The sequence below is a fragment of the Athene noctua genome, chromosome 23 (assembly GCF_965140245.1).
Source record: "Athene noctua chromosome 23, bAthNoc1.hap1.1, whole genome shotgun sequence".
NCBI lineage: Eukaryota > Metazoa > Chordata > Aves > Strigiformes > Strigidae > Athene > Athene noctua.
This window is the reverse complement of record NC_134059.1, coordinates 6,278,012-6,305,356: the sequence shown is the minus strand read 5'-3', so window position 1 is coordinate 6,305,356 and position 27,345 is coordinate 6,278,012. Positions and strand designations below refer to the sequence as shown.

The window sequence follows — 27,345 nt, the reverse complement described above, 5'->3', positions numbered from 1 at the left end:
GCCCCGCCGTGCCCGGGCCGGGCGGCGGCTCCGCGCCGCGGCGGCTCCGCGCCCGCCGGCATCGGCATCGGCATCCCCGCCGCCGCCGCCGCCGCCGCCAGGGCCTGAGTGGCGGCGGCGCTGGCCAATGGCGGCGGGCGGTGGGCGGCGCCGGCGGCGGCGATTGGCGGCGTTGGCGCGGAGCTGTCGCGGCGCGCGGTGCTGCCGGGCCCGCCGCCCCCGGCCGAGCCGCTCCGCGCAGCGCGGCCACGGAGCGACAGCCCGGCGCGACGCTTTGCCTTTTGTTTCCCTTTTTCAAATTGTAATTAATCTATGTTTATTTTTAATTTTTATTTCGCCCCACGCAGCCCCTCAGGCCCGGCGGCGGCCGTTCCCGCCGCTTTTGCCTCGGTGCGGGCGTGGCTCCCGCTGGCACCGGCCTGTTGCTCCCACCCCGCCGCCCCCCCAAGGTTGTCGGGGAGTGTGCGGACGCCCCGGGGAGGGGTTGGCAGCCGCGGGAGGGCGGCCCCGGGGCGCTGGCCCCGGCCCGGGAGCCCCGTCGGCCTTACGGGACTACATTTCCCAGGAGGCGCCGCAGGACTACAGCTCCCGGCATGCCTCGCGCGGGGGGGGGGGGGGGGGTGTCCGCCCGGCCTCCTCCCCCTTTGCCCCGCGGCGCCCCGATAAAGGTTCCGCGCAGGCCGTGGCGCGGCTTGGCTGAGGCGCTGCCCCTGAGGAGGGAGGAGGCGGCGGCGGCGGGGGTCGGGGGAGGCGGGAGGGGTGGGGGTGGGGGGGAGAACGAGGAAGGCCGGGCCGCCGGGGGCGCGCCGTTCCCTCCGGGAGGGGCGGAGAAACCGGGAGCGGCAGCCTGGCAGGGGCCGAGTGTCCCCCGCGGTGGGGAGGGGATAGCGGAACGGACCCGGAGGACATGGAGGGCGAAGGGGCCCCTTCGTGGCGGGGTCCCGGCGGGGTGATCCGCGAACTCTGCCGCTCCTTCGGCCACTACAACCGGCACCTGGCGCGGCTGCAGCACAACCTACGCGAGACCAAGAAGTTCTTCCGCGATGTCAAGTACTCCCAGGGGAACCTCTTCGCCTCGGCGGCGGCTGGCGAGGGCCTCCCCACCGGGGCTGGGGACGGGGCCCCCCGGGACGGCCCCGCGCCCGGCGGTGAGAGAGGGACGGGGCTTGGGGGGGGGCGGGCAGGGCCTGCGGCGGGCGGAGAGGCCTGTGTTTAGAGTGCGGGGAGAAATGGAGGCGGGTTGTGGGGAGAAATGGGGGGCTCTGGAGGTGGGGGGGGCTCTGGGGGTGGGCTGGGGGCTTGTGAGGGTTGGGGTGCAGATGGGAGGCGGTGGGCGGGCTGTGGAATGTGAAGGGTGCAACTGGTGGAGCTGGTGAGGGGGGGCTGTGGGGTCTGTCATGGGGGGGTGGATGGGGTGGGGGGTGCATAGGGACAGCTGGGGTGCCTTGGGGGTGTGAGAGGCTTCGTGGGGTGAAGAGGGCAGGTTAGGGAGTGAGTGGATCATGGGGGCGTCAGGGAGATGAGCTCCCCCGCCCGTTTTCCGAACCCCCACCCTGCACTGGGAGGCCTCGGAGCGCAGGGTCAGGAGGATGTGGGACCTGGGAGAGGGTGGCCTGTGGGCTCGGCGTGACGTGCCTCGTGGCGTGCGTGGAGCTCCGGGGGAATGGTGCCGGCTGCCATTCATCGGCTTTATCCTCATCCCTTGCTGTTGACAAATGCTGTTGCTGGTGGGAGCCCTTCTGCCACGAGCAGTACTTCGTCTTTCCATAAGACTGTCTTGTGAGAAGTGTTTAGCGTGACATTAGATATTTATAAAGATCTTCTTTATTCATTTCCAAATGGCTCATGAGTCATCTCCGTTGGCTACTTGTCCAAGATACTTGCCCATGCTTGTCTTACACTTACAATTCTGATTTGAAAATTGAGATGGTGTTGAGCTCTTCCGTCAGTCTGTGTAAAAGAAGTAGTGTTCAGGTAAACTGTCACAACAGAAGTGAATAGTTTTGTAAAAATGTGGTATCTCTGTTTGTTTACGTCTTTCTGTGACTTCCAAGAAGAGGAACTAGTTGCTTTCACTAGTTTTCTGCGGGTCTTAATGCTGTTTGAATGGTAGCACTCCACTGGAGTTGCTCTTCTGTTTGGTTACTTCTTATAAAACATTGCTAGTCAAATAGCAATTGCATCTTTGAAAGCCTGCTTGTACGGCTTTGTAGATGTGGATGCGTCATTAATTAAATATTCCATACATAGGATAAAGATTTCACCAAATATCCTGCCTGTTGTTTCCAATCCAGACTGCTTATAACTTTTTTTTATTTCCTAAATACTTACCTTGATCCTGTTTGACTTTACTGCTGGATGTCTTACCAACTGACCCTTAAGTATCAGGGCTCCAAGGAAAAGCTGACTGCTTGAGAGCTTGTTCATGCAACCAGTAATGACAGTGTAGTCTTGGTTCAGGATTTCACACTGCGGAGGCTGTATACATTTACTGTTCTTAAAACTTAAATCAGTAGCCAGCAGTAGTGTCCCAACCCGTGAAGTGGTGATGTGTTCCAGGTGGGGCACAGATCAAGTCACTAAACTGCTCTGTGTTAGAAGGTGGGAAGTGACGGTGGCAATCCTAAGGGGAGCGTGGAAAGAGGAAGGGAGAGGATGAAGAGCAGGACTTGGTAAAATAATAGAGGCTGGCAGTTCTTTTAAATGAGTCATCGGCAAAATAACTGTGAACCCAATGATGATTATTTTTTTAAGATGTGGGAAGACACAAGCCTTTGCCCGAAACCCAGAGCCTTGGTATTACTTATTACCTTTGTGTCTCAATAATCACCTTTGGACAGAGCGTGTTTCTATGCAATTTTAGTTGTACTGTACATTTCCAGTACTCTCTGAAACTTAGTGGCCGGTAATAAAACTTTTTCCCCCTCTCTAATATAGGGAGGTTATTTTAAGTGTTAGAGGGTTTAAGGAGCACAGATCTCTACTGACTTCAGAACCACTTTTTCCTAGAGTCTCCCCTACAGGTGGTGTCAAAGTGAGAGGGATTTTGACTGAACAGCTCTGCAGACTTTTTGCGGCGCTCTGCAGCGTGCTGAGGCGTGAATGCTAACGTCTTGTCAAATGGGCAGGACACTGCCTGTGGCTGAAGTGGAAAAATAAACCCTGAAAGTAAATTTAGATGTCTTGGAAAAAAAATAAATGTGAAGGGGTTTTGCTTTTGAGATGTGTGTGAAGCTAATGTACCAACATAGAGAGGTGACTGCCCTTCGGATCAACACAACTCGGGCACCCTAAAGCACGGCCTGGGTTACTGTGTCTAAAACCAGACCTAAGGATCTGCTGAGCTGAGTAGCAGCCGCTGCCCATATGGGTAAGCTGGGTCAGTCAGGGTGGGTACTTGAAGGAGCAAATGTGTACTTGCTTTTACATCCCACCCTCCTCTGCTTAGGAGGATGACAGACAAGATTCATCAATAAAGGATTGTCACTGACCTGATATTCCCTATGTGGCCTTAGTACCAGGACATACTCCTCATAGTAAGAGAAGTAAAACAAATTCAAAGGAAAAAATAATTGCCTTCCAGCTACTGTTTGAGGGGAGGGAGAAAGTCTTGTTTGCACTGTCTGCGTTTCTGAAGCATTCAACAAAATATTGTCTGTTCTCTGGGCCTGCTTTGTCATGAATAGTCTTTTTAAGTATGATTTGTTTAAGTACTATGATGGTCCTGGAGCTTTAGCCTGCACAGGTCTGACAGCTTTTTATTCTTGGCGCCGTTAACTACTGTGTGTTGTACTGACATTCTGTAAAAACAAAATCTTAATTAGGGACTCAGCAGCAGATTTTACTAAAATATGCAGAGATACTAACAAAAAACCCCCAGCATCCCTGCTTTCTTCTAATTGTAGTTTTCTTAATTCTGTGCTTGAAATAATTTGAACTCTTTGACCTAGGAGCCTGAGGTTTTTTGACATTTCTTTTGTCCTATTTCAGAAATTTCTGTGAACTGAGCTGTACCTCTTGTACAGATACCTGCATCATCTCCAGAGTTTTGATCAGCAGCTGAGGTGTTAATGAGTGTGCTGGGGGAAAGCCCTGGGCTTGGTGGCCTAATGACTCCATACATAAATGTATTTTGTAGGGGGTGAATATATCGACCAGAGGGTTTGGAAGAGTTTTCATCCTGATGCTATATTGACCGAGGGGATATATCCTGGTTAAAATGTGACTGCTCTGCCTATATTGCTGTGATCCTCAAAAGGTTAGGCCTCCTATTGTGCTGCTAGGTATGTCAACCTAAGAAGATGGGGTTTAGGACTAGATAATGTGTGGAGAGGTGGTGGGGAGGGTAGTTGTGAAATAACTCCTCAAACAGATGGGAGGAGGCACTTGCTAACAAGCTTCAAGTTAAGCAGAAGGTGAAGCTTGGTTCTGCAGACCATGGGAGCGTGGTAACAGCTGCTCCTGTAGGAACTGCTTATGTTGGTATGTTGATTTAGTCACGTGTTTCTCCTGGAATTAACGCCACCGTGCTGATAGATGTGTGGTGGGATGGAACTAAAACTTGATTTATATAACTGAGTGTGTCAATCATTAAGTCTTGTTGTGGTCAAAGCATGTTGCAAGTCATCGCCAGCACCACAGAAATGTAAAGGTTTCTATAAAAGGTACCAATATTTGCCATAAAAAGTATGAGGGTCTGGCCTTATTTAGGTACTGTTGTCCACATGTATTGCTTGAAAATAGAATAGAAAGACACGTAAGACCAGCAGTGCAGTTGGCTTTCCTTGAAAAGGGGATGAGTAACATTCAGGGCTTCTACAGATTCCATAAATTCAACCTAAGATTCTTCTGCCGAGTGCTCAACTGAATTTTGAGATGAGTCTTGGTGAGAGATGTCCTTGTTCTTGGACAGGCCTCCTTTCATCAAAAGGAGCTTAACAGGATGCACGCGCTTATGGACTCCCCCTGCAGCCATTTTTTTTGAAGTGTTTGTCACATGTCTCCAAATGTTACGGTATTTGGACACAGTATGTAGCACCAGCTAAAATCTTTGGCAAAAGTCCCGTCACAAACAGGACCTGCTCACATAGATATGGGAGTATTGCTACATCTCTTCAGTACGCAAGATTCTGAATCGACTTTTTGTTAGGTGCCACAGGAGGTCATATTCCTCCCCAGCTTGAATTCTTCATGTTCGGATTGGTGACATCACCTATTAAGGACTGTGTGAGTGTTTTTACCCTTGACTTTGACGTGCAGAAGTAGTAATATACTTTTTGCAGTGCAGAATACGAGCAGTAGCTCCATTGCTGTGTAACTCGCTTCAGGTTTGAGACCTTGAGGTCATGAAGACATCCAGCAGTAGGTACGTGCAGGGTGGAACCCACTGCCGTGACTTGGGTGCCTTGATTGTGCACTGGGTCAGTTGTGATATGGCTGAACCTTGCTTGTGATGCTGGTTCCAGGTTTGTACTTCACATATGTGGAATATTGCAGTGTGACATAATGTGAAATGTAACGGCTTTGTTGGTGATACTGCTTGTAGTAAACTTGTTGAATAAATACTGATCACAGGGAGGTTGTGTGCATGAAAAGATGGAAGGTGTTTTAAAGCCGTAATATTTATATATCCGTCCCCGTGCTTCAATAATTTCAGCTAAGCTGCTGTATTTCAATCATTTTGTGCTGGCATAAGTACCTGTAAATAGAGAGGCCGCCCAGAATGAGGAGAGGGTGCAATCTGCTGTTTCTTTTCTTTTCCAAAGCCTGTGCAGAGAAGGATTCACAGCCTGTACAATGCCTTCTGAATTGCTTGTTTCACGCTTGGGAGCTGAAGAGCGAGCCTGAATTCCAGTGGAAGTTTCAATAGATGTAACCAGATCAAAGAAATTCTTTATCTTGTAGATGAAGGCTTAAATGTGCTATTTGTGGGGTTTTGCTGATTTTTATCTTTTGTGAGCTGCTAGCCAGATTCTGCCCTTCAGTCACTTGATGTAGCCGCTCTGCTATGGTTGTGGATCTTGAAAGGCTTGTTTAAGAAACAGTTACAAAGAGTCACGCTTCAAGAAGTGATGTCTCCCTTAACCTTTTCCAAACTGTTGGTTTATGGGTGTCGGTATCCAGGGCTGTGTGGGGCGGAGGTGCAGGAGAAGGGCTTGCTGAGGCACAGAGAGGGTTTTCCCTTAGTGTTGTGTGGGATGGAAGGACTCCTCTGATGGAGAGAACTCTGCCAGCAGTTCTATTTCCAGACTGCAGATTTGAAGGAAAGGTAAATCTTAGGCAAGATGTTAAAGAAGCCTCACACTGGGTCTAAGATGCAAGCAACTACACGTGGTGTTGCTCCCGATTTGAGTGATTGTAATTAAAATAGAGGAATGGAACGCTGTCAGAGTGAGGACTAGAATAGCTGTTGTATGTTATCTTTAATTTGGTTAGTAGTGTTGAGGAATATCTTGGTATATGGGAGTATCTTGTTTTCTTGGGGCTTGAGATGCTGAAACAATTTTGGATGCCAGAACATGACTCATTGAAAGAATTTTAATAGCCCTGGTGAAAGAGGACCTTCCCCCACAAAATCCCTGCTGGTGCTTCTCTGCTGTATTGTATTTGAGTCTATCTTTAAACTGTCCTTGTTGTCGGTTTGTCTGGTATCGGGGCAATCGTACTGGTTTATAGCTTTCAGATTTGTCAGTTCTCTTGGGGACTGGTGTCTCCATTTGCCGTTTTGTTGGTCATCTGCCTTCAGATCTGGGAACATGGGCTAACTCTCTGGCTGTGGTGCAACCCTAGCTGTTTTGTACTCGGATTGCGCTCAAGTGCAGCAGACGAGGAATTTGTATCCATTTTTTTGTACTACCAGAATTGTTCTGTTGCTATGCATAAGGTAACGCAAAGCTGCTTAGACTTCAGCTTAGATGACCAAGTGTGGGAAAAGCCGTATTTAGGACTTGTAAAAGAGTACAGAAGCTAAAATCAGTACTGAGAAGAAATTAATGTAGTAAGGCAAGGAGTTGCAGCATCATGGACTAAGAATTCAAAGGGCCTGGTTAGTGGGATGGTACAACTGCTGCTTCAGATGGAAGATGCGTAAGGTGAGTGATTACAGGGAGTTCTGCTACGCTGAAGGAGATACAGATATTGAGTAATTTCCTTTTGCAGCTTAAATGCTGTTCTTAAAATTAATGAGAGTGTCTAGCAAACTGTGCCTATTTAATTCAGCTATATGGGTTAGGAAAGATGCATACTGTTAATGCAATCAAAGGAATGAAGCCATTTCTTATTGTGTTTTAAACTGCACTAGGAACCTTCTGGCTGCTAGCGAAGTGTCTTCCCTTGGGCTCATCTCTACCCAGGCTGGTGGAAGCATGACAGTTTCTTTAGATGCTGCGACTGTATTTCCACCATAGGGAATTGCTGACAGTCTATTAGTTCTGCCACCGTGTCTCAGCAAACTTGGTCTTGTCATCTGCTTCATGTAGAGAAGCAATTTTGCAAGAATGCCTCTCCTTGAGGCTAGAAAGGAGGTTTTGCTGCTTTAATGTCAATGATTCTAGACTTCGGTCAACAAACTTGTGCAGTAGTACTCCAGGGATTTGGTAGATGCAAAGTATTCGACATTTTTCCAGTGTGTGGGTGGAACTGTCACCAATTCATAGTTGATTGAATTTATTTCTGATATGTGACAGGAATGTTCTGTACAGCCAAGACATCAAAGCTTGGGAGGAGTTAGCCTTAGCAACCCCTTGGGCCTCCCTGAGCCCTGGAGCAAGGTGGAACACTGTGCCAACCCAAGACAAAATTAGCCCTTCGGTTGTTTCAACCTTGACAACTGCTTCCTCTTTGACTTTTAGAGCCTACCATTAGTCTTCCACTAACCTGCTGGAGAGCGCTCTGTGTAAACACTGAACAGTGAAAGAGGTGGGGAGAACAGTAAAAATTGTCTTAATGGCTTTGAGAATCAACCTACTGTGGACCTCTGTGTTGGTGCAGTAGAAATGCCGAATTGCTGACACTTAGTTTCCGGATACATAAGCGAATTCTTGGTGCTATGTGGGCTTTTTGGCAGGCTGTGGGGCAGCAATGTCTGAACTTTTGTGTTCAGCTGGCTTAGAGATAGGAGACTGATTGTTCAGCCAACCTGTTCTAATGCAGTTTGTCCTCAATTTTAGGGCAGAATTTCATTTCCTTCCCTCTCCATGAGGAAGAGCATCTCCAGCGGACTGTGAGCTGGCACCCTTGCCTTCTGATTCTTGGCCAGAACTGTAATGCCAAATGCCAGTTACTCAACATACTGCTGGGTGAGAAGCTGCTCCCTACCACCAAAATCAGCAATGAGGAGAACTGTAAGAGGCGGCGGATCCGATTCACACATGGAACACAAACACGGATTAGCCTGGCGCTGCCTGAGCAGTACGAACTGGTCCATATGATGGCAGCCCACCGAGGGCACTGGGACACGATACCAGAGGAGGACTTAGAAATTCATGGGGACAGTGAAGATCCTGCTCATCGGATAGCAGAGCTGGAGGTCATGCTGCCCTACTCGCTGCTGAAGGTAACTACCATCCTCCGTTGTCATAGCAAATTTAAGATGTAGTACTAGTCCCTAATAAACCTGATGCTGTAAACTCTCAAGCATAGGAATTTTTTTTTAATTGAAGCAGCTGGAAATCTGGTGTTAGGTTTCTGATTGGACATCACTCACTGTCTACGCATGTGTGCTTTTGTTAGGTTGACTCTTGGCATTATCTTTCCTCTGTAGTGTTTCCATCCATCTCAGAAGCCAAGTTTACTCAGTGTCTTCTAAAATTTTACTCCAGTTTCAAGGTCATTCAGAGTTAGCTTTGCTGTCTGATAGTAGCTCAAAACTGTCATGCAAGGAGATGTAGTTTTTATCTCCGTTCTGAAGAGCCTGTTGTCAGAAAAAAACCTTCTTAATTCCAACATCTGATAAAACGACTTGACTTTGAGAGGGTGGTGTTTTACATTTCTGTGGTGTCAATGAAAATTGGAGGTGTTAAGAACAAGAAGGCGGGAGTCTGTTCAGTGCTGTTTCTGACGTTGTTAGTATCTTGCTTTGTGACTTTCCCTTTACTGTCCATAAAATGTGTTCCTGTCCTGTGAGTGTTGCAGTTTGGTGTTTAGCAAATATCTTTAAAGGTGAGGGTTATATTTCATAGCTTTTTATAGCTTCCATAAGTATTCATTGCATTTCATATCTTGCATCGAGCCTTTATTGCAGTATAATTCTTCTGGAGCACTGTTTGGCAGTGGAATATCTGGAATAGATAATCAATTCTTGAATTACTTAAGTGCGAAGACTATGATCTGTTGTTACGTGAGTGAATGCACTTCATAGTTAAACAATAAAATAGCAAGGTAATTCTTTTTTTCTGGACATATGAATCAAGTCATGACTAAATAGGCAGAAAATGAAGACCCAGTCTATCTTCATCAGTTTGAAATACATTTTATTATAAAGCCAGTCTGTAACTAAATTTAAGACTCTCCTAATGAGATTGACTGAGTCAATGCTGTGTTGGCCAATGTTTATGACTTCCAGTAGCCACTGGAAGACCAGAGGTGCCATGTTTGTATCTGCTGTATGCGAGGCATCCACTACTTGCCCAGAGCGTGCCACATCAGCTGCTAGTGCTGAAAACTAAATGCCTGTTCTGGATCTTCTGCTTGTAAAATCCTGCCTTGCTGTGCATAAAAGAGTATTTAGCTTTACATTTATTTTACTTGGTTACATTTTTATATGGGCCAGTTTAGACACACTGCAGTTTACAACCCTCTTTCAGATTTCTCATGTGAGTGACAAAGATCTCTCTGTCTGGCTTTGGTTATATTTAGGACACTTAGATGAAAACAGCTACTCAGATTAATTTGAAAAGGGTAATTTAAAAAGCTCTTCCAATAGAAGGAGAGGGAGGGTAAATCACAGCTAGCTTCAGATTGATTCAAAGGATTCCTTACAGAATTCAAGGAGCTAAAGGAAGAATAATTTTTTTTTTTAAGGTTGATGGGAGAACATAATGCATTTTAGCAGGTAATTGGGTTAGGCATAGCTTCCTGTTAAATTAGAGGAGTCTGACCTCCTGGCAAGAGACCTGTGGTTTTTTCCACCCTTCTAGCTAATGTTTCTTCTCCAGCTCTGCTCAGCATACACCAGGAAAACAAAGTTTTTTAACTAAATGTCTGCTAGTCATGGACACTACTTCTCTAACTAGTGGAATATATATCTGGAGTGATTAATGGATGAGCTTTTCTGGACACTGTCCAAAATTGCATGTCTGCAGAACAACTCTGGAGGAATTTCTGCTTTTTCTTGTGAAACAAAACTAGGAGTCTAAACAACTAAATGCCTGATAACATGGTATTCAGTACAGATCTTAATGATTTAGATTTGCTCAGGAACCAAATAATCTGGAGGAGCTCAGCACCTTTTGGGCAGAAGGGAAATCAATCTGAATTTTACTGCACTGGTTACCTAGAATCCCTGTATTTTTGTCTGTTTTTCTCCCAAGAGCAGAGTGCTTACAAGTAGTACTGTGTTTCATGATACCCTTACGTTCTAGATATTCAAACACCTTACTAGTGTTTGAAGAAACACTTGTGGGTCCTTATTGTGGATTTGAACAGTTGTAGGAGGTGAGAATTTCTTTTGCGGAGTTCTGTTTGAAATCACATTTGTTCCCCTTAGTGAGACTTCTCCACCAGTAGGCTGCCATCAAAGGAGCCAGCAGTGACTTCAGGACCTGGGGAATGCTGTGCAGCTTTTCAGGCCTAAGCATCTCTTAGCAAGAGACTTAATTGCACTGGCTGACTTGGGCACCTAGATTACATGCTGCTGTTTTGTGTAGGCACTTAATGCTGAATCGTGCTTCTTGGTGCAGATACTTGTTTACTAAAGCCAAACTCATTAGCTATTCCTCCAGTAAAGAAAGGCTGAGTTATTTGTAAGTTAACAGCATCCAAATATTACCTACACTACTTTTTTTTACTTGGAGGTAAATTCAATACCAGGGTAGAATATACAACTTTTCAATACTGAACTGTCAATGGACACCCTGCGGTTTTTTTCTTTAGTCTGATACGCAGGATGGGATCATGCTTGCTTTTCTGTGTTACTGAAGGATGTTTTAATCAAAACTCGTTTCACAGAAAAGGGGGTGAGGAAGAGGGAGCCAAAAATTTTATTTGCATGGGTTGGCTGCTGTGAGAACACTACCTTGTGCTAATAGGTATGTGAACTTAGTTATTTTTAAAAATAAAATATCAGGGAAGGCAAAACTTGGCAGAGCTGCTCTATTCCTTGGGGATCGCTGTGCACAGGAATGCATTTAGGTCATGGGGAATAATCCATCTGGCCACACAGATTATTGGATTTATAGTGGGAGTAAACAGTTGGCTCTTTCCCTAAATCTTGTCAGTTGTGCCTGGAAGGTGAAATGAACTTCTCTGAAGTATTTGGTTTCCTCTGGATGGTACAGCTGAATGGGAGGAGGGTAGCAGGGCTGAAAGCTTCCTTTTTCATGCCTTTGTGCTTTGTGAGACTTTGAGTCTCGGGCTGAAAAGGTTAAACCAGGACTTTTAGGGAGAGAAAAATTTTCAGCTGCTCTGACAAAGCTGGAAAATGAAGAAATACAAAATGGTTCTATGAACAGAACTGAATTAGTTTGGGTTTATTGTTACGTTTCTTCAGGTACTGTAGCAGTGATTCAGGTCATATGAATTAGTAGTTGTTATAAGTAGCAAAGAATGTGGTTAAGTACGTATTGGGTGGTTGTTTTAATGTATGTCCTGCTTAAAACTTGGAAGAACGTGCCCTGATCTCCTCCTTGAGAGAATATTTAATGTGTTTGGTTGTGGCATTAATACGGAAGACTGAAAAGCTTTCACACTGGCTGAGGCACTCTTCCTTCCACGTAGTTTACTTTGGGGTACGCTGAGGTGCTCCTGTCACATACCAGCATCAAATATCTGAAGTCGTCTTCATCTGCCCCTTCACGCTGGCATAACTGAGAGTAGAAGATACTGAAAGTGCCAGCACCATGAAATTATTCTTCCACCCATGTGAAACCTGTTCTCTATTTTTAGTTTTGTTCGCTTAGTGATACATGTTTTACAGGGGAAGAGTTCACGGTCAGAAAAAGAATGCTGCTTCTCAGACTGCTCTGTGAGCGTGTACACCTCGCAGGCTGTCTTGGGCTGGCCCTTCTAGCAAAGGGAAAACAAAAGTGGGGCCAGTGCTGTTTGACATCTTTGTTGGTGATGTGAACAGTGGGATTGAGGCACCCTCAGCATGTTCACCAACGCCACCGAGCTGTGTTGGTGCGGGGGATGCGCTGGAGGGAAGGGATCCATCCAGAGGGACCTGGACGGGCTGGAGAGGTGAGATGTGCAAACCTTATGGAGTTCAACAAGGCCAAGGGCAAGGTCCTGCCCATGGGTTGGGGCAATCCCCAGCACAAATACAGGCTGGGTGAGGAGTGGATGGAGAGCAGCCCCAAGGAGGAGGACTTGGGGGTGTTGGTGGGCAGAAAACTGACTGAGCCAGCAATGTGTGTTGGCAGACAAAAAAACACCCGTGTGCTGGGCTGCACCCAGAGCAGGGTGGGCAGCAGGGCAAGGGGGAGATTCTCCCCCTCTGCTCTGCTCTTCTGAGACCCCCCCTGCAGGGCTGGGTCCAGCTCTGGGGGCACCAACATCAGAAGGACACGGACCTGCTCGAGCAGGGCCAGAGGAGGCCATGAAGATGCTCGAGGGGCTGGAGCCCCCCCTGTGAGGACAGGCTGAGAGAGTTGGGGGGTTCAGCTGGAGGAGAGAAGGCTCCAGGGAGACCTTAGAGCAGCCTCCCAGGGCTGAAAGGGGCTGCAGGAAAGGGGGGGGGCAACTCTTGATCGGGGGTTAGGGATGGGATGGGGGAGTAACAGTTTTAAACTAAGAGGGGAGGTTTAGATCAGATCTAAGGAAGAAATTCTTCCCTGTGAGGGGGGTGAGGCCCTGGCACAGGCTGCCCAGAGAAGCTGTGGCTGCCCCCTCCCTGGAAGGGTTCAAGGCCAGGTTGGACGGGGCTTTGGGCAACCTGGGCTGGTGGAAGGTGGCCCTTCCCTGGTGCAGGGGGTGGAACTAGATGATCTTTAAGGTCCCTTCCAGCCCAAACCATCCTGTGATTCTCTGAAATTCCCTGATGAAGTGGGGTTGAGAGTCATTGCAAAAAATCAAAGCAATTGTGTTCTGTAAAGGACGGCAATATTTGCTGGAGACCAGAGGTGTATTTCAGTTTTCTTACTTGGGATTCTCTCTAGAGTTACTGAACTTCTGACTCAGATCCCCATAGAAACAGAATAAACTGACAAGATTTCAGAAAAAAGGGGGAGTGTGTGTAATAAAAAAAAATTCTGAGTAGAATCTAGGGGTATATATGTATCTCAGATTAATAGAGAGGCAATGAATTTAGCTCACATATGTAATAAATACAGTAACTGTCAGACTTCAGTGATTCACAGACTATTCTTGGAAGGCAGAGTATTCAAATTGGTTTAGAAAAAGACTGAGGTGGGCCTTCAATCATAATCTGCTCGGTAGGAGTTTGGGTACAAATCTGATTGAATTGGGTTAGCTTCTTAGCACCTCAGTTAACTAAGCAAACAGTGATTAAACTGCCCGAAGCCTAGCAAAATAGGACAAGGTCCTCTTGGGATGTAGCAAATAAATGCTTTTTAACTGATTTGGAAATGAGGAATTGTCTGTTGGCTTAGTAAAATGGCACACTTCAGTGGTCCCTGAATGCACTTAGTAAGACTCCACTTGTCCTATTGTAGGTCAAGACCTACTTGATCCCTGACTTTAATTTTTGTTCTGGGATATGGGGTGCAGTGGTCATCCTGGCATTGCCAGTCTGAAGCCATAGGTGAGTACGTAGTGTGTCTGCATGATATTCCCTTTGAACTGTCTCTTTTGTGTTGCTGTTGACAGCACCTCTGCCTCACATTTTAAGTGGAAGAGCTGTAACCCTGATACTTGTGTACCTGATGTTCAAACCGCCGAGAGGCTTTGATATTTTAAAAAGGGCCTTTTAGTTAAGGAAACTAGGAATGAAATTACTTGACAGCAATTTCATGCTTACAGCTCTGTCAGAAGTGTTCAAGTGTGTTTAAAGCGGTGTGACCTTGTGAGAACCAGCTTAAAAATTTTAGGAATCCAGTGTGAGTCAGAGGTATTCCCCACATAGGAAGACTTGATCCCTAATGGTATGAAGCTGCATAGACAGTGCTTAAACTTCTGTAGGATATTAAAAAAAAAGGTGGGGGAGAAATGTTTCTAATGCTCTTTGAAAAAGCCTGAGAGGCCTCTACGGAAGCAGGAGGACCAGTTGCTCATGCTGTGTTCGGTTTGTCTGTGTTGGTTTTCTCCCTGTCTCCTAGAGACAGCACTGGCTTCCTCCTTTGTTTAGTCGCTGGCGTGAGTCATCTGTCCTGGTGAATCTTGCAGCGCTGCACATCCCGTTCTGCTCAGCCTCCTGTGCATCGGGCAGGTTTGAGTTAGTGCCATGGCTGAAATGACTTCCTCTTGGCGCTAAGAGCAGTCGGAAGATGTGGTCAAGTCTTTTCTGCTGGAGAAAGATGATTGAAGAGTACTTAATTATTGCCCTGTTATGAGTTGGGAAGATGGCACTTGAATTCTCTCGTCAGTTCAAAGCATTTGACATTTTCTTGCTGTATTTTAGTAGAGTGACATACGCAATTCTAATGCTGTTTTGGTACATCTAAAGGTGAATCTCTTCTCCTTCCTCAGGTGGGAAGGAAGCAGGTTTCGGAACTGGCCCTTTACAGTAGGGTTATTAACAGGTGATGTCAGCAGGGACATATGACCAAAGCAGTGAAACTCTGTGCAGTAAAAATATAAATAAATAAAATAAATCTCTTGGATTTTGGTTGGGTTTGAAGAAATTCATAACGAAGTTGTCACAACCAACTGTTCTTCCTTGTCTGTCTGTTGAACTCTTTGGAACTGGTTATTGTGCTGCCTTTGTCTTGGCAGTAGTGGCTAGTGTAGTGCTTGCTACCATGGGAAGCTGCACTGAAAACTGAGCATGGATATCGCCTCAAAGAGCTGCAGATCTGGTGAACACCAGTGGAAGAGGTGGTTGCAAAATGGGGCAGCTGTAAGCTAAAGAGTAACAGCTATTCTGCAATAGCATTTACCTGGGATACTTGTTCTAAGTTTTGTTCTGAATGAGGCTAAAACTCAAAGGCACTTGGTACAAAATAAAGAGTTTTGCGATCAGTGGGTGCTAATCCACGTCTGGCCACATCCCTGCGAGAGGGCTGACATCAACCTTGCTGGCAGGCTGTGCACTAAAGCGTGATGCTCTGTGAGACTCCTTAACTGTTCTCAAGGGTTTGAATATTTCTGGGTTTGCCCTTTCTGAATGATTTAGTTGGTTTTTGCATGCATCAGTTTTTAAAAGGATCTATACAAACCTATTTCTTTTTTTACTTCCTCACTTGCTAGGAAGTGGATGTTGTGGTAGCACCATGTCGTGGATTCCAGTCTGCTGAAGCCACCTTGGGAGAATACGTGAACCAAGTCTTGCCTGTCGTCATCTTTGCCATCAGCGAGGCTAAACTTTCTTCATCAGATGAGAATGAACTGCGTGAAATCAAAGAGAAATTCTCTTTGCCCATTTTCTTCTTCAAAGTGCCAGAGTCGGGGGTTGACCTCATCTCTCCCAAAAAAACTGATAATGAAAAGTCTTCCCTTTACTGCCAGCTGATGGACTTGGAGTACCTGAGTACCAACCACTGCAGCTGCGGCGCGCCTGGCCCTGATGCCGATGCCCAAAGCATGCTGGTGGAACAGTTTGAGAAGCTCCGGCTTCTAAGCACTTTTTCCAGGCAGGTGCTTCAGAAGCATCTCGTGGAAGCAGCAACCAGTTTAAATGAGGTGCACTGCCGCTGCCTGAACATCTTCATCAATCAGGCTTTCGACATGCAGCGAGACCTGCAAATCACCCCCAAGAGGCTGGAGTATACCCGCAAGAAGGAGAACGAGCTGTATGAGTCTCTGATGAACATTGCCAACCGCAAACAAGAGGAGATGAAGGACATGATCATAGAGACTCTTGGCAACATGAAGGAGGAGCTCTTGGAGGATGCTGCTAATATGGAATTCAAAGGTAACTACTGGCAGGAGAGCAATGGGAACGGAGAGGTTGGGGGCTTTAAAGGAGAGTGCGGAGTAGTATTTGCTATCAGCTAAGGGATGGTTGAGTGGGAGTCTAGACAAGACACTTTGCAAGAAAATTCAGAACTAATACACCAAGGATTTTTCTATACTATCTCCTGGCGAAAAAGCACTGTCCTTAAATGAGAGGCCTGAACACATTAAGTCTTGGTTTCTTATAGATCAGAATTTTTCCCCCAGAGCTTGCTGCACCATTCTGGGTTCAAGTGTTTTACTTCTCTGTTTTAATTCCCTATTCTGCTGAAAAAGAAAACTCTCCCAGCTTTGCCTTAGTGGATGTGTTGAGACTTGGGAATAAATCTGTCCTAAGAAAAAAAGCTGTTTGAGGTGGAGGCTTGATTTGTGCTTTCTGCTTGATTTCTTTGCCTGAGAGAGGTTTGCATAATATACCCTTAGGTATAGAATCTTCTAAAATGAAATCCTTCTGGGTAGGTAAGGTTTTTCCTTTCAAAAAAAACCCAAAATCAACACAAGGTATTGTGCTCCTGAGGCCTATGTTTGGCATTTAGTGTGTGTTTTTGGGAAATGTGAGAATTCTCACTACATCTTCTAGTATCAGAATTTCCAAGAACACACAAGCTGGAAGCTTACAGAATGATGTGTAAACTGCGAAGGGTGAGAGGCTATCCAGTTCTTGTCTGCAGGAATACATGGTCTGTCACAAACATCAAAGTGAAGATTTGTAGGTTGATACTCCACAGCTCTTTTTTTTTTTTTTTCCTCTGCTTGCTAAGCAGAGGTTTACTGGAACAGTCATTTCTGTTCTAAGGAAATGCAGTTCTCTGGGCTGATGGGAAAGATTTTTTCTATTTAAAATAAGATCAGAAATAACTCTAGGCTATTGGTTTAGAAGCAAATGGCTTTTGTTAGTTTAGTGCTCTTCTGAGGCGTATGAGAGAGAGGCCAAAACTCTAGATAATTTTTTTGTCTTGATTTAACACTCCAGTTTGAAACTGGGAGGAAGTATCTCCTGGGACAAAGAGGAGAAATAGCTTATGTTCAGCCCTGCAGGTTAGGGTCTGGATCTTTTTGCTTCTGCAGGTGGGAAATGGATAAGCATTTTCAGGGGCAGCACAACATAAAACACCTGCAGAAAATATGTGTATATATTTATTTGCACAACAAAGATCACTTGGAGTGTAGCATCTTGTTGGCTATCAGTATTTGAAGTAATATCCTAAAAGAAGGGAGGTGTTATTTCGAGGAGCTAATGCCATCTGTCGATCACTGGGTTTGTTTTAAGTAGGCTAGACTGTTGTTGGCCAAAATCCAGAGACAAGGTCTTCAGCTCCTGGTAGTAATGTAGAATTGCTCAGAGTGGTTACAGTGTGTGAGCAGCGATTGCTCAGTGTTTGTTTGAAAATACCAAGAGGTAATCAACCTTTTCAAGGTATCAGGAAAAATATTTAACTGGTGTGGTGGCTGTTAGATCACTTTCTTCATAACACTCAACATCCTGCAGTGCTTATGGATTCCAGCATAGCTTTGTGCTTCTGCCCTGTCGTTTTTTGAGATGATAGTTGGCTTGCCATCACTATAGCACTGTAAACCTGTCGTAGCTACAGAATGCTTGTATAGAGTCTGTCAGGTGTTAGAATTGAGTATCCAGTGTATTCAAACACCAGTGAATGGAAGTACACATCAGAATATTTCCATTTTGGTCAGAGGTGAGTTTTAGCTTCTCTGAAACTGGAGTAACCAGGTGGACATTCCTGGAGCTACTGTAATGCTTTAGTACTTGCTGTCACAGAACAGCAAATTATTCAAGATCTGTAGGACTGGGTTTGGGACCCCATGTAAAACTGGCACTGTAGCATTAGACATGCAGACCAGCAAAAATTTAATCCTTTGCAGTAGTCAGTATATGTCCTTCTGTTGCCCATTAATTTTTTTGTATAACTTAGAAACACTGTTGGCTTCAGTTCATGTAATCTGGGTCTAAAGTCATGAACTTCTGAAGGAGCAAAATAGCAAAGGAGTGTTTGGAGCAGAAGCTGGCTGGACTAGAGCTGTGCTGTAGCTCCTGTCCAAAACACTCAAAGCAGCTCTTGGTTGTTGCAACAATATGTTGAATACGGAAGATGCCTCTTTTCTTTTGTGCAGATATCATCATTCCTGAGAATGGGGAACCTGTTAGTTCCAAGGACATAAAGTGTTGTATTAAGCAAATACAGGAACTCATTATTTCCCGACTAAACCAAGCTGTTGCCAACAAGTTAATTAGTTCAGTGGACTATCTGCGAGAGAGCTTTGTAGGGACTCTGGAGAGATGTCTGAAGAGCCTGGAGGAGTCTTGGGAGGTTTCAGTACATCCTGTAAGGAGTTTGGAGAAGTCAAAGGATGTTTCTTTACACATCACAAGCAATTATCTCAAGCAGGTATGGTGGCTTAAATGGCTGTCTAGAATATTCTTTAATAATTGTCTTTATCCTGCTCCAGCAAGGGTGGTAGGAGACTGAGATGCTCAGTGAAATGAGAGAAACGCAGCTCTGGAGTATGTGTGGGTCTGGTGTCATTAAGGGGGTGCTAAAACTGGGGAACAAGTCACTTAAAGGCCTAGTGCTTATCTTTCCTAAATCTGTATATACTAATCCGATTACAGTCTAGAAACATACTATGAGCTTAATGCAATAAATGAATTGAACCAAGTGAGTCATGGAATATCCCATATAGTGCCCATTATTTTATTTTCAGAGGGTCTAGCATATTTTATAGTGACTATAGCTTGCACAGTTCCCATACCTTCATCTTTCTGGTGCTTTCCAGATACTAAATGCAGCCTATCATGTTGAAGTCACCTTCCACTCTGGCTCAACAGTAACCAGGATGCTGTGGGAACAGATCAAACAGGTACGGGCATCTTTATCGTTTATTTCTGGTATGTGTTGCTGTATAGTGAAATGGTTTTGAAGCAAAGAATAATGTGAATGTTCACAGCTTCTCGCTAAATTTTTACTCTGGACATGTGCGCTGGAAAGCTGTTGCTTCCCTACTCAGCACTAAGGCTGTGTAGTTTATTTCTGGAGATGTTAATATTGAATTTAAAGCAAATAGCTCTTTAGTGTTTTCTTTCTGTTCTGAAATGTTCAGCCTTTTGAAACTCTTGCTGTTTGTTTTGCCTAACTGATTGTTTATTTGCGTTTGGGGTTTTTTTGTGGGTTTTTTGTTTCTTTGATTTACAACGTATCCTGATTCAGGTCAATTCACTCTTCTCCCTCCAGAGCAGACCAGATTTCCTCAGGTCTTTGTTGTAAATTTCTGTCTGTTAAAGCATTCATCTTTCTGAAGTTCCTGCTCTGAGCTGTTGATGACCTTTACTGCCTTCTCCCTCTTGAGATTCCTTGTATGGATGGGTGAGAGGACTATGAGTTTTTCCCAAATAGGTGCAGTGCAGACTGAGTGGTAACAAACCTTCAGATTCCTCCTTCAGCCTGGGAGAAGGATCCAGACTGGGTGTGCAGCAGCTGAATTTCTGTGGCTTCTAATAAAGGGTGGGGCAGGGCATCTTAATCCCCCAGCAATTTAAGGGAAGTGGTGCATACCGACACCTGGGATTTCTGTACCTTGCCAATGTGTCTGTCCAGCAAAAAGCTGCTTTGCTGTAGCTTTCACCAGTCTAGGAACACCTCTCTTCCTGAGTCTCTGGGTTACTGCTTATTCTGCCTGTTCTTTCAACCTACAAGCTGCACCACAACTGTGTGGTTTTCCAGGTGGTGGCTGTCTAGCTGGGTATGTTCTTGGTCAGGTGTGAAAGGGTGGTTGGCTTGTAGGAATGAACTGAGGAGATATTCAGAAAAATCAAATAACTTAGTGTGCGTGTGCAACAATATTGTGACAATACCTCTAAATTGTTAGTAGTTACTGTCAGGTAATTATTTAGCCCAATTCCATGTTGTGCAGATGACTGCACATTATTACTAGGCATCTAAGCAGTCTGAGTAAATTGACCTTTTGCTTTTTTATGCTAGTGCCTTAATTCTGTTTCCTGTTTTAACTAGATAATCCAGCGGATTACATGGGTCAGCCCACCTGCCATCACCAGTGACTGGAAGAGGAAGGTTGCTCAGGATGCTATCGAGAGCCTCAGCGCGTCCAAGTTAGCCAAGAGCATTTGCAGCCAGTTCCGGACCAGGCTAAACAGTTCCCATGAAGCTTTTGCAGCTTCTCTGCGGCAGGTGAGTGTGTGGAGCTGTTAAGGAGGAGATCTTGTTTTGTAATTTCTAATGACAGAGATAGCTAAAAGAGCAGCTTGTGCAGTTAATGCTGCCGTTCTGTAGGGCGGGGTGGTGGAGCTGATGTGAGTGCCCTCATACAAGGTCCTGTTTTCAAACTAGGCGTGCTTGAAGTAGGATCTCCACTCAGTTGTGCAAGGACCCTCAACCTCATTACACTTCAGACCCAGCAGGGTTACGGTGTATATGTGGTATCTCTTGTAGTTAGAAGATGGCCATTCTGGCAGGCTGGAGAAGACAGAAGACCTGTGGCTGAAGGTGCGGAAGGATCATGCTCCTCGGCTGGCGCGACTGTCGCTGGAGAGCAGGTCCCTCCAGGATGTGCTGCTACACGGTGAGCTTTGTGCTTCATGTTCTCTGTGTTATCTTCTGCTCCCTCCTTCTGAAGCAGTCAGTGGGTGTAAAGGAGTAGGAGGAGTGTTTTGCTTTTCACTCAGCTACTTCAGCGAGCCTCCATCTGTCACATACTGAGTACCCTGAATTTTGCAGCTGTTGGCCCGTGAAAAGCTCTGGGCTGCCAGCCTGATAGAGTACGGGGAGAGATAAACATGTTTTAATGTCTGACTAACTGGATGTTATGCCTTACAGGCAAACCAAAGCTGGGCCGTGAGCTGGGCCGAGGACAGTATGGCGTGGTCTATCTGTGTGACAGCTGGGGAGGGCACTTCCCGTGTGCGCTGAAATCTGTTGTTCCTCCAGATGAGAAGCACTGGAATGACCTTGCACTCGAGTTTCACTATATGAGGTGTGTACCGTGAGCGCTTTTCTTGTTCCACGTGGAACTCCTTAACTTCCCTGCTGCAAACAAATGCCATTTGCGTTTGCAGAGGCAGAACCTTGCTTGCTGTAGTTCTGCTCCGCAGTCAGTGACTTGACCTCCTGAAATGTTAACCTGCCACTTCCAGCAAAGGCAAGGCAGCAAAAACCTAACAGGCACAGAATGGTAGGCAGGCATGTCCCTTCCTATCTTAATCTGATTCTCTGTCTACATTGTTCAAATACTTTTTTGCAGAGTAAATTAGAATTAAGAGTATGATATCAAACAGTTCTTCACTGATTTTTTTTTTTTGGTGTTGAATCATCCCTCCTTTCCCAGCCTGTCTTTATCCTCTCTGAATTCACAAAAGAAGGTAATGGGTCTACACTGCAGAAAAAGCTCATTTTCAGTAAAGAGCCGCAGGCAGGTGCTGCAGTACAGACAGCTGAAACAATACAGTATTTCTTTGGTACTATAACCTTTAATAGGCTTTCTTGAGTTTAATTGGATCAGGCAGCTGTATATTGTTATGGTCCTCAGAACTGCGGGGGGCTGTGAATTTTCACTGTGCAGCACACGGTATGGGTGTATCTGACTATTGTACTAAAGCTGCAGCTAGTGAACATTTTTCCTTTACAGCGTGAGACTTGGCCTGAGGTGGAGGAAGAATATAAAAACGACTAGCTTTTTGTGTTGAACTTCCTCTAGGTCTCTGCAGACGCATGAGCGGCTTGTACATCTCCATGGTTCTGTGATAGATTATGGCTATGGAGGAGGCTCCAGCATTGCTGTCTTACTGATAATGGAACGGCTGCACAGAGACCTCTATACAGGACTAAAGGTAACAACAATCCACCTGTGTATGCGTATAAACATTTTTTATATACACATTTTAAAAAAAAATCCACACCTCAATATCTAAAACAAAGCTAGAATTGCTTAGTTTTCAGTGTTTTTGGCAAATAAGAATAAGCGCAAGTAACTTCTGCTTGAGGAATTAAAATCTGCGTTTGTTTATTCTTCAGGCTGGGCTAGAATTAGAAACACGATTACAGATTGCCTTGGATGTAGTTGAAGGAATCCGTTATCTTCACAGTCAGGGACTTGTGCACCGGGATATCAAACTTAAAAATGTCTTGGTAAGGAAAACTTTTGTATCTGGCTAATCCTGAACTCTTATGAGGTCCTTTTAGTGGGAGGGAGAAGCATAATATAAGTGAATAGTGCTCTTCGTACAATATCTTTTGTGGTATTGTTAGCCACGACTAGTCTTGCAGTGAGGTTTCCCTAACTCATTTTCAGGCAGAGTGCCTAGGGGAAGGGGAGCGGTAGAGTGACTTCTCTTGAAAGTAGAGAGCTTGAGCTACAAGTAGGGCTTCCAGTTCCTGGTTCTATTAAATCCCAGCCACACCCTCTCAGAAGATGACAAGTGAAGGCATGTCTTGTTACTGAGCTTAACTAGATAAATATCCAAGAGCAGCCAAGTAATCAGAGAAGCTTTCTTACGAACAAATGCCCAACCCTTCAAATGTAGTTTAAAACCTTAATATTAAAAAAACAATACTAAAACTGAGAAGCGTGGTCATCAGCTGCCTGTGTATGGATTCTTCTACAGCTTGACAAAAAGAATCGAGCCAAAATCACTGACTTGGGGTTCTGCAAACCAGAAGCCATGATGTCTGGCAGTATTGTAGGCACACCCATTCATATGGCTCCTGAGCTCTTTACAGGTATGCTCGTTGATTCAATCCACTACTGTCCTGCTCCGGCTTGAATTTTGAAGTCCATATTTGAATTAATATCTCAACTTGTTTATGAGGGGGAAAAAGAACAGCAAAACAAAACCCAGAAGACTACCTGCTTACAATGCATGCTATATATTTTTTCCTGTACTTTAAGTGTCAGTCTTAAAATCTTTGCTTACTTGAAAGAGAACTGTGGGATTCATAAGCTTTGCTGAAGTGATTAATACTCTTGCAATTGGAAAGTGAAATTATTAGTTACTGGGAAGGTGGAAGTATTTGGCTTTGATAGGCAAATACTTCAGAAAGGATCCCCTGTAAGGAATTTCCAAGCTGTTACTAACACGTGGAGCGTGCTCAAATTCAATACGGGTGTGCTTCTGGCAGGTGCTCTCCAAGCTTTTTTTCTGAGTCTTGCAGTAGCACTTAGAGGTCCATACCACGCTTATCAGAATCCTTTCAGTCTATCTGAGATGGTGTCCCTGCTTTGACAAGATTGCAATCAAATTGCAGCAACCTTATTTGTGTTTAATTTAGAAAAATATTACTCAGGTGGTTCTTAATACTCCCAGTGAAATACTCATGACTAGAAGGCTAGACCCTGACCTTATGCACTTAGTGTGCTCAATGGTTTTTTATCCAGTGGGTGAACTTGCTATTAATGAGTAATTGCCAAATGTCTGGATTGAGAAGCTGATGTTGGCTCTGACAGACTCCTGGGCTAGCAGCAGAGCCAGGCAGAACTGATAGTCTTATAAATGTTGGTGTTTAAGTCTGAAATATGCCTGAGCACCTGTACCTGCAGTGGTCTGTGATCCTCAGGTGGGGAACTGCTGGTACAGGTTAAGTGCATAAATCCTCTGAACTGGAAAGTCTTAACTTTTATCCCTCCACCTTTGGCAATGACTCCTGATGTGTTACTAAGCTTCACACAAGTCTTGCCTTCTGGCAACGAAGTTGTGGTTTTAATTTGAGGAAGCGGAACGCTGAAATTAGATCTCAGACTGCTCAGTTTCCAGTGATGAAGATGTCTGCTCTGCTGATCAAATGTATTTTTGTCACAGGAAAGTATGATAACTCAGTGGATGTTTACGCATTTGGCATTCTGTTTTGGTACATTTGTTCGGGACATGTGAAGTTACCAGAGGCTTTCGAGAGATGTGCAAGCAAAGATCACCTCTGGAACAATGTTAGAAGAGGTATAAATGGCTTATTTGAGCTCTACTGGTTGCTACTTTATGCTTGAGTAAAATTTGAGGAGATAAGGAAATCCGTTTTTATCCTCTTGTAACTGAAAGGTAAAAATACAAGTTGTATTGCTTCATTGACAGTCTAATGAGTAACACTTCTTTAGTTAAACTTAGACATATTCTATTGAAAGTCTTAACTAAACTTAGCAGGGATAAAAAAGGCTTTCAGTTAACCACCTCTGCCATCGTGTCATAGGAGCTGTGCAAATACACAACTTAAACCATGGGTACAACCCTTAACGATGTAAACCAGACCCCAGAACCAGCCAAACATGATCCCATAAAGAATGTTTAATCCCTTGTAATTTCTGGAGGCCGTGGTGATCTGTACATTCAAATGCTTGAGATGCAGCCAGTTGAGGGAGTGGATGTTGAGTAAAACACACTGTGGTAGTTGTGCCCCAAAATACAAACTTAATGCTTGTGTAGGTTTAGTGTAGTACTGTGTTTTATGGCAGCTTAATCCTTCATGCTGCGTCATGGTATCAGAATGCTTTACTACTTTCTATCCTTAATTCCTGTGCATATAATCTCTCCCCTTCTCATGTGAAAAAGATTAACCCAGATGAGCGAGTCTTGTATTTAGTCAGAAGGCTGCACTCTCTGCTTGTTCTCGTGCTGAATGTGCTCCCAGAGGCACTGCTATGAACAGGTGGGATGGGGGGAATTGTTTTCTTATAGGGGAGGGTGTTAGTTTTGCTCCCAAATAGTTGCAAAGAGGAGGCTCCAGTGAAACTAAATGCATTGGCCTTCCTCTGGAAGCGTGTGTGACCTACTGAGCAACTTCAGCAGCGCTCCCCAAAATGTCTCCGCAGCAGCACTGAGAAATGCAAGATTTTCTTGAGAGCATTAGACCCCAGGCAGTCCGCTTTGGTCACTTCAGCCTGTGCCAAAGCAGCGAGCATCAGACAAAGCTTCTCTCAGATTTGAGGTGCACTGATAGTAACCAGGTCCCTCTGCATTTTCCAGGAGTTCGCCCGGAGCGTCTTGCGGTGTTTGATGAGGAGTGCTGGCAGCTGATGGAAGCCTGCTGGGACGGAGACTCCTCCCAGCGCCCTCTCTTAGGGATTGTTCAGCCTATGCTGCAGGGGATCATGGACAGGCTCTGCAAGTCAAGCTCTGAGCACCCAAATAAAGGGTTGGATGACTCCACTTGAAAAGGAAGCACGGAAGAATTTTTAGTTGTGGGAGAGTTCTGAACCCCTAACTCTGCAGATGGCTTCTTCAGATGTAGCTCTTTGTGGCTAACATGAGTGGGACAGGTAATAGCAACCAGAAGATTGCTCATAGAGGTGAGATCTCGGGGTTGTTCCATCTTCAATAGCAGCCAGAGAAGTCTCCCCCACTGATGGTAGTTACCCCGCTGCAGCTTTTATTACGGAGTTGTGCAAACACGGTAGAAAATCCACGCCCTTGAACTAAAAGGGATTTTTGCCAATCCCACACAAACACCAATCAAAGAAAAGCATCTTGCGTGTTTCAGGCAGCGTCTCTGTTGCCAGGAGTTGATCCATGACAACTCTTTACTCAGTAAAGTAAAAACTTGCCCTACTAGCTGATGGTCCCGGGTGGCCTTTGGTCCACACAACTATCCCAATCACTTGTCGATTGGCACCAATTACAGTGCGGCTGGAGAGGAAAGAGGAAGCAGAGGCTCTAGGCTAGAAAGTGTTTAGAAGCAAAGAGCACCTCTCTGTACTAGCTTCTTGCAACACTCAAAATGTTTACATTGACAGGAGCAAAGCTTCCATGTTTTACCTAAGGGGGTTTATCTACTGTTCCACTGCAGTGCAAATACCCCAAGTTATAAGCTATTTATCTCTTGTGTACCCTTCACCTCTTACTTCTGTAAACAAGCTCTTTTTCTGGTAATTTTGCTTCATAATAGTTATTTGAATGTCTGAAGAAACCCGACCTTTCTTTTTACAGTCTTCTGGTAAAATGAAAGACTGCTCAGACATTACATACTGTAATACCGAAACGAAGTCATTACAACTAATGACTGTCCACGGGGAAAATGCCAATTCATTTTAATTAAATTTGGGTTTTGAATTAGTTGTAAAGGCAGTGACAGTTTTAAATTGTGCAGTGACAGACATTTTTTAAAAATAAGGTTTTTTCAGCTTTTTTAAAGTCACATGCTTGGTGAGAGCATACTCGAGGGAAAACAGGTCCTTCATTCTTCAGTAGCTGTGTATTGTGGCTGTGTCCATCTGTTCGTTTCACTCTGGGATCTCTAATTTGGCTGTATTGAAAAGAATAAAAAATGGGGGGGGAAGGAACCCTTTGCAAGGAAGGTGTGGGCTGGGGTGCTCCTGCCGCCCTTCCCAAGAGGGCTGCTTCTGAAAATAATATCCTTGCCTTTTGCATTTCTGGGGCAGGATTGGTTGATCTTAATGTAACATATTTACAGGGTGGAGGCTGAAATAGAAAATGCACCTTGTTTACTACATGAGGAAATACTGAGTTGGCAAGTTCTCCCTGGGTTTGCTGTTCTTCCAGCTGCAGAGGATGGGCACACGATGGCTTTGTTTCCCAGGAAAGCTGGCATGCTGCATCCGAAGTAGTGTAGGCATGTGGAATTACTGCACCTTGCTGCTGGGATTTACTGGCTGGTACACAGCAAAATTACAACTGATAGTCTGCCTGTTAAACAGCTTGAACAAAGGAAAGGGATACGTAACCCTGCAGTATTAGTTTAGTTTAAATCTTCCTTTGTGCAATAAACAGAATTAATGCGCTTTTTTATATATAAAAAAAAGACTTTTTTACTTACCTGCACGTGTGGGCATTTTTCTGGTCTGTGATGGCATTAACAGTATGGTTCTATCCAGATACAGCCTCGCCAGCTGCTCCAGCTGGAAGTGCAGCAACCAAGAGCCACCCGCACGGGAGGAGGAATACTCCTCCAAAGGAGACTCGTGAGGCGTTTCACTGCCTTGGTGCACGCTCACACCACCAGTGACACTAACAGTATTAACTCCGTCCTACTGTGCGTGGTGGTTAGTAACTTTATTTAAAACTAGGAAAGTCCAAGGTCAGTCTCGGGCAATTTAATAAAGGTAGCTTGTGTAAATAATAAATGTATGAATAAAATTTAAATCTCTGTA

General features: G+C 45.1%; 1 protein-coding gene across 4 annotated transcripts; it reads left to right on the top strand.

Moving 5' to 3' along the window:
• The first annotated feature begins 791 nt into the window (after positions 1–791).
• Positions 792–27,345, top strand: DSTYK (dual serine/threonine and tyrosine protein kinase). 4 transcript variants are annotated; one of them, XM_074925567.1, is made up of 13 exons: positions 792–1,148; positions 8,169–8,554; positions 15,523–16,186; positions 18,358–18,632; positions 19,021–19,104; positions 20,253–20,429; positions 20,691–20,820; positions 21,075–21,231; positions 21,952–22,084; positions 22,269–22,382; positions 22,859–22,973; positions 24,050–24,184; positions 25,205–27,345. In XM_074925567.1, exons 1-13 carry the CDS (start codon positions 908–910, stop codon positions 25,390–25,392), a joined length of 2,799 nt encoding a protein of 932 aa, XP_074781668.1. In that variant the 5' UTR covers positions 792–907; the 3' UTR covers positions 25,393–27,345. The 4 variants fall into 4 exon arrangements, with proteins under 4 accessions (XP_074781668.1, XP_074781667.1, XP_074781669.1 ...); XM_074925566.1 differs by having other exon boundaries at positions 792–1,192; positions 8,174–8,554; XM_074925569.1 differs by having other exon boundaries at positions 922–1,148; positions 8,174–8,554.

Excerpts from the sequence above, each read along its gene's own strand:
- DSTYK (XM_074925566.1), top strand. The coding sequence starts at position 908 with ATGGAGGGCGAAGGGGCCCCTTCGTGGCGGGGTCCCGGCGGGGTGATC. Across the intron at positions 1,193-8,173 it reads GGGGGCGGGCAGGGCCTGCG|AATTTCATTTCCTTCCCTCT; the intron begins GCGGGCGGAGAG and ends ATTTTAGGGCAG. Across the intron at positions 24,185-25,204 it reads CTGGAACAATGTTAGAAGAG|GAGTTCGCCCGGAGCGTCTT; the intron begins GTATAAATGGCT and ends TGCATTTTCCAG.